Source organism: Passer montanus, unplaced genomic scaffold (assembly GCF_014805655.1).
Source record: "Passer montanus isolate IOZ18808 unplaced genomic scaffold, ASM1480565v1 scaffold132, whole genome shotgun sequence".
Classification (NCBI taxonomy): Eukaryota; Metazoa; Chordata; class Aves; order Passeriformes; family Passeridae; genus Passer; species Passer montanus.
This window is the reverse complement of record NW_024360055.1, coordinates 428,151-434,150: the sequence shown is the minus strand read 5'-3', so window position 1 is coordinate 434,150 and position 6,000 is coordinate 428,151. Positions and strand designations below refer to the sequence as shown.

Here is a 6,000-nt window from a genome sequence, read left to right as displayed (position 1 = left end):
CTAACGAGATTTCTCCATCCAGTCCAGGAGGATGTCCAGCTCCCCCAGGGATTTCATGGCTGCAGATGTGACATTCAGCTGAAATGATATTTAAAAGAATGAGCTGTAAGCCAGCACCATCAGTACTACCCAACATATAGAGAATTTAAATATCTGCATTAATAATAATATATATTATATATATATTATAATATATATAAATAATAATAGTGTGTGTGACCAGGCTCAGTCACCAACTCACCCCTTCATAGTTTGCAAGTATTTGTTTGAATTTCTCCGTGGCTTCCTCCCCACACAGGCAATTGTTCTGCTCATGCTGGAAAAACAAGATCAATTCATTAGTCTGGGTATTTTATTTTTTAAAATAAGATTTCAGTTTCTGATTTTGCTGGGCATCATAGACTGAGACACTGTGAAACTGTGGGAAAGGCTGCACGTCCCTAAATCAGGCTTTAGCCCACTTGACAGACACAAGGACAGGATAAATTTTGGCCTTCAGGACCAACAGTGGAGTTTGCTGAATGGGCAAATAAAAAAATCTCTCAGTGGACAGAACATTCCTCACATCACACACTTTGTATTCTCATTACAAACCATTTATATAAATAGAGACTTTGCAGCTTTATTAATCTCCCAGGTTAGTTTATAGATTAAATATTAAGAGATGCACTCTGGAGCAGAAGCCAGGACTTACACACTGCCCCAGCTTCCTCCTCGTGCTGAGGAAGGAGTTGGCAATGCTGCTGATTTTCCTGTTCACAAATGAGTCCTCGGTCCTGCAGTGCTTGAAAACCTTGTCCACGTAGAAGGTGAAGAGCTGATAAGTGATGCAGCACCTGTCTGAAGACTTAGAAAATTAATTTAATGATTAAAAGTTCTTCCAAAGGGGTGTAACCCGCAGTCGCTCTCTAGGATAAAGCATCTCTGACAGGAAACTCATGGTAGCTGAGCACAGCAGGACAGTTTGACTCAGAGAAAGCTTCTTCAGTGGTGCTTGATTGAAGCTGATAAAATAGATAGGAAATCATTTTAGGCTGATTTTCCAGGAGATCCATCCTCAGCAAGTCTCACAAAATGAAACCAGCTGATTTTGCAGCTGGGTATCAGAGGCTGATGGACAGTGGCTCCTGCCCTGGGCTTTGGGGTGTGAGAAAGCTGCAAATCACTGATTTGTGATAGATTGCACTTCCCAAGGTCACATTCACCTGCTTTTGGATCCTGTAAGGGCTCCCCAGCCAGGGCCACCTACCTTAACCTTGTGGAGGGAGTGAGGGTGGGACAGGATGCTCAGGGTCCGGATGGGGTCTCTGGATTGCTGCGGAGAGGACGGAGATGGGCATGGAGCTGCTGCTCCAGAGCGGCTCCAGGGGCTCCCCAGCCCTCCAGGAGCCTGGGAAATACTCACAATATTGGCTTTAATTGCCATGAAGCCAGCCCTGATCTCTGTCATGCTCATGGAAACCCTGCAGGCTCCAAAGTGGAAGATTTTGTCCCCAGCTGTCGGCATCAAATTCATCCAGCAGGACACAGAGAAGAAGCAGAGGAACAGGGGGGATCCTCTCATGTCAGCTGCCTGGGAGACCTGCCCATGAAGAGAATATTCCTCCTTATTTTCCTAAATAGCACAACTGTGATCCATATGAAAATACACACATTTTATTTAAAACTCGTACATCTGTATTTAAAACCCCAAACTCATTACTATCTCTTACCCATTTCTTTTTGCTCCCCATGAGCAAGAGAAAATATCAAATATTTAACTGAAGAGCTCAAAAAGAAAATGAAAAATAAATAAAATATCAGTTAAAAATGCATCTAAATAAACATTAGACTGTAATAACTAATAACATTAGTTATTCTGAAAAGATCTTGTCAGAAAAATAAATACAGTGAAATTAAATTTTTAAGTCTAATGACACAGAAGCAACAGGAGGTAACTGACTGAAAGTAACAGATCCCAAACTCTTATCCCAAAATAAACCAGCTTCCCTCTGGAACAGCATAAGTCAAACACAAATTTTGTTAGCACTGAAAATTAAAGTTATTAATTAAAAGAAAATATTTCAGAGATAGGAACACAAAGAAATCCCCAAAAGGACAAAGAGCAAAAGGATAAATTCAGTTTCTTACCTTGCTCTTTGGTGTGGGCTCACCTCTCTCACCGACATCTGGCCTGGAGAGCTCCAAAGGAGGCGTTTTTATCCCGGTACCAGGAGGAAATAACTCTTGGATTAACTTTTGGGATTTTTCTTGCTTTTCCCAGCACGTATTTCCCTTTGTAATTTGCTGAATTAATGAGCTCGTGCAAGGGACCAGCTCTCTCTCCCACAGGTGTTTCCCTCACCTACGGAGGCGGGAACTCTGGCATCACTGCGTGGGTTTTCTTTTGGGAAGAGGGATGTGAAATCCCAAAATTAGGGACCATCCTTGGGAATCACATCCCCAAAATGCCCCAGCCTGGAGCAATGCTGGCAATCCCCTCCTGGAGAGGGGCCGTTCCCAGCTCCCCTCAGCTGGGATGGGGGAAGCTCAGGGGCATCCCCACACACAATGCCAGTGGTCCCAACACTCCAGGAGTTCTGGCAGTGGACCTGGTGGAACTGGTGAAACTCAAGTCCAGGGTTTTCTCCACCATTGTCCTGGCACAAGTGGCCTTCCTCTGCCACTTTCAGGGAATCCTGATTCAAGGAATTCTACTACCAAATTCAAGAAATGCTGCCCCCAAGCTCCTCGGTTCCTGGACACTTCTCCATCCTGTGTCTGCGGTGTTGGACATGCACAGAAACACAAGATCAGGGGTTTTGGAGGACCCAGTTCCCACCCTGCTGGCAGAAGTGGTTTCCAGGGTCAGAGGAAATTCAGATGATCAGTCCAAATCTGCCACCCTGCAGGACAGAAATTCCACTGACACCTTCCCGAGCCCCCCAGCCCTGTGGCACTGTGACATCAGTGACCATCTCACCACGAGCTCTCCCTGCTGAGCAAAAGGAGCAGACACGTTCTCCTCGCAGCATTTCAGCCCCAGGCTGTCCCCAGGGCACCAGGGTTTGTCAGCTGGGGCACGTTGTCACATGGATGTGGCAGTGCTGGTGCAAACCCTGGGCCCCTGTGCTGTTGGCTCCGAGGCTGGTTTTGGACATTCCTGCAGCCCCTTTGGAGAGAGCTTCATTCAGTCTGCAAACAAAAATGTGCAGCTAAATAAACTCCCTGCAGTTTCTGGGACCAGGAGGGATGGTCAGCTGGACTTGGAGGGCACTGGGGTGGCAAAGTCACCCCTCCAATGCCAGAGGCAGCCTCTGGAGCAGGTTCCTGCTGGGAGCAGCAGCCCCGGCGTGTCCCTGTTGCAGTGCAGGTGTACCTTGTGCCTGTGGGCCAGGGCTGTCCTGCACGGATCTGCTGGGTGACTAATGAATTTATTGATCACCAAGCTCAGTCTTGAGCGGAGATCTGTCACTAGGCAAATGGATTTTCTGCCCAGGCTAGTCAGGCTGTTGCACACGGGTTGCTGGAAGTGCCCCAGATGCGCCCACCGTGCCTCCCTCACCCGCTGGAAATCAGCCAGAGGGCAGGGCCCAGGCTGCAGCAGGTTGGATTTGCCCTGGCTGAGGTGTTGGAGGGATCTGGGCTGTTAATCCTCCCCCAAATCCCTGCTGCTGCCTGGAATTGCAGCAAAAGTTTTGCTGGAAGCAGAGGAAGTGGCAGCATTCCCGGGAGCCCGGTGCACACCCAGCCCGGGTGAGGAAACAATGGAAGAGGCAGTGAGTTCTTACTTCATTATGTAAATGGCAGATGACATGAAAGGATTTCTTTTTTTCGGTTTTTTTTCCTTTTGGTAACTGAACTGACGCCCAGGATGGGTCAGCCAAGTGCCAGAAGGCAAGGAGGAGACGTGGCTGTGGGGGAGGTGGAGGAGAGATGCTGGGATGATACAGGAACAGCAGGGAAACGTTGGATTATTGGGGTCCAGGGCCTTGTACAGGTCTCTGCATGTGTCCCTCAGCCTCTCTATCCTGTCACCAACCTTCTGCAAAGCAAAAGAAACAGCAGGACCCTGAGCACAAGGGCAAGAAGGAGGAAAACCCCACCGGGGTGGGGAACAACCCAGAGAGATTTTCATTTTGGGGTTTTACTGGGTGTGAAGTGGTGGTGGTGGAGCACCCCAAGTGCTGGACGTGGGGGATGCCCAAAAGCCTCTCATTTCAGAGCAGAGGGGGTGGAACCAGCAGGGTTCCCAGAATGGTTCGGGTTGGGAGGGACCTCACATCCCAAGGCAGGGACACCTCCCATTGTCCCAGGCTGCTCCAAGCCTGTCCAGCCTGGCCTTGGACGCTTCCAGTGATCCAGGGGCAGCCACATCTGCTCTGGGCACCTGTGCCTGGGCCTTCCCACCCTCACAGGGCAGAATTTCTTCCCAAAATCCCATCCATCCCTGCCCTCTGGCAGTTTGAAGCCATCAGCACACGTTGGACCAAACCCAGATGGAAGCAGATCCCCCCAGCGTGGCTCTCCCCAGGCTGTCATCAACCCAGCAGCTCCAGCAGCATGAAAACACCCTCAATAAAACAGCAAATCATCCCCCTTTCGCTCTGGGAAGAGGGAAAGAAGGAGCAGGGATTTCTGAAACACAGCACTGTGACACTGCAGATGAGCTCAGTAAAATGGGAAGTGATTCCCGCAGGCACTCTGGGCACGGTTAATTAAACCTTTGGGGCACTCAGGGCTGGGAATGGGGCAGGGAAGGCACTCCTCTCCCCAGGAACACTTCCAGCTAACGGGGGAGGGCCCCTCCCTCGGGATTTTATGGCAGGCACGTTGTGACAGGGCACTCCAAGGGTAGTGATGGCCCAAATAACAAGCAAAGGCAGCAGAGAGGGTTGTGAGCCAGCTGCCCTGGTGCTCAGGAATTAAAACTCAGCCCTGGGTGTCATTAACTCATCTGAGAAATCATTTATGCAAAGCCCGTGGCGAGCAGCACATCCCACATCACACAGGCACAGAGGGGGATGAGTTGGGATCAGAGGGAATATCCCCAGAGCAGCTGGAAAATAATGCTGTGTCAGGAGAATTAATCCACAAACATCAGAGGTTTATGTCCAAAAAGGAGACAGAGGAGTCCTTTTACTTTATTCGAATAAAGGGAGAGGCCATGGGGCATTCCCTGGGGTCTCTCACATTTTTGGAGGTTGCAGTCTCCTTTTTATCCCAATTTCCCTTCTCTCTTTCCCCATTGGCTGAGGTACTTGAGAGGTACAGCCTCCTTTTTATCCCAGTTTCCCAACCATATTTTCCTCTCTCTTTTCCCATTGCCTGAAGTACTTGAGAGGTACAGACTTCCCGAAACACCTGATACCAGAGATTTCCCTCTCATGTACAACCCTCCCTTTTAATTTTTAATTCTTATAGAAGTTAGGGTTTTTTCCCCATTGTTTCTTTCATCTTTCAATATCCAATTTCATTTATCAGCAAACCTAAAGTTTATTCGTAAAAGCCATTTTTCCATTCATCAATCAGTGGAATCCTTCCCATTGTTTATCTCTCAGTGTTGATTTTATCTACCAGCAGACCCACAGCCAGGACAATGCTCAGCCCTGCCCAGCACTGCTGTCACTGTCACTGCTGTGGTGACAAAACATCTCCAGGGTGGCAGAAAGCACCAGGCTGCTGCAGACACAGGGCTTGGGGCAGTGACTAACACAGGGCACGGTCCTGGAGAGCCCTGGAGCGTGACAAGGACCAGACACTCGAGGGGACAAGACACTGACTCACCCCTGCCTGGCTGCATTGGGAAACTCAGCCCTGCTCCATCCCCTGTGCACTGGGAGTTACTGGGAGTCATCCCACTGGTGTTACTGGGAGTTACTGCACTCCTCACCCAGCTTAATTAATTCCCAATAATTCATTTCTAACCATTCATTTCATCCTAAAAAAAAAAAAAAAAAGTCCTTCAAGAAATTGTCATTGAGCTGTTGTGATCCGAAGGTGCCCCGCTCTCGAGGGCTG

At 48.9% G+C, this 6,000-nt stretch overlaps 1 protein-coding gene across 1 annotated transcript; it reads right to left on the bottom strand.

Annotated features, from left to right (window-relative positions):
- Positions 1 to 1,564, bottom strand: LOC120497636 (interleukin-20-like). Its single transcript, XM_039699381.1, has 5 exons — positions 1,406 to 1,564; positions 1,250 to 1,315; positions 695 to 847; positions 242 to 316; positions 1 to 78 (listed from the first exon to the last, which is right to left on the bottom strand). Exons 1-5 carry the CDS (start codon positions 1,562 to 1,564, stop codon positions 1 to 3), a joined length of 531 nt encoding a protein of 176 aa, XP_039555315.1.
- Positions 1,565 to 6,000: the final 4,436 nt, after the last annotated feature.

Bases quoted from the DNA above. Each gene is read 5' to 3' on its own strand.
- LOC120497636 (XM_039699381.1), bottom strand. From the start codon at position 1,564: ATGAGAGGATCCCCCCTGTTCCTCTGCTTCTTCTCTGTGTCCTGCTGG. The intron at 317-694 runs GTAAGTCCTGGC...TTGTTTTTCCAG, and splicing joins GGAGGAAGCTGGGGCAGTGT to CATGAGCAGAACAATTGCCT. The intron at 79-241 runs GTGAGTTGGTGA...ATATCATTTCAG, and splicing joins TACTTGCAAACTATGAAGGG to CTGAATGTCACATCTGCAGC.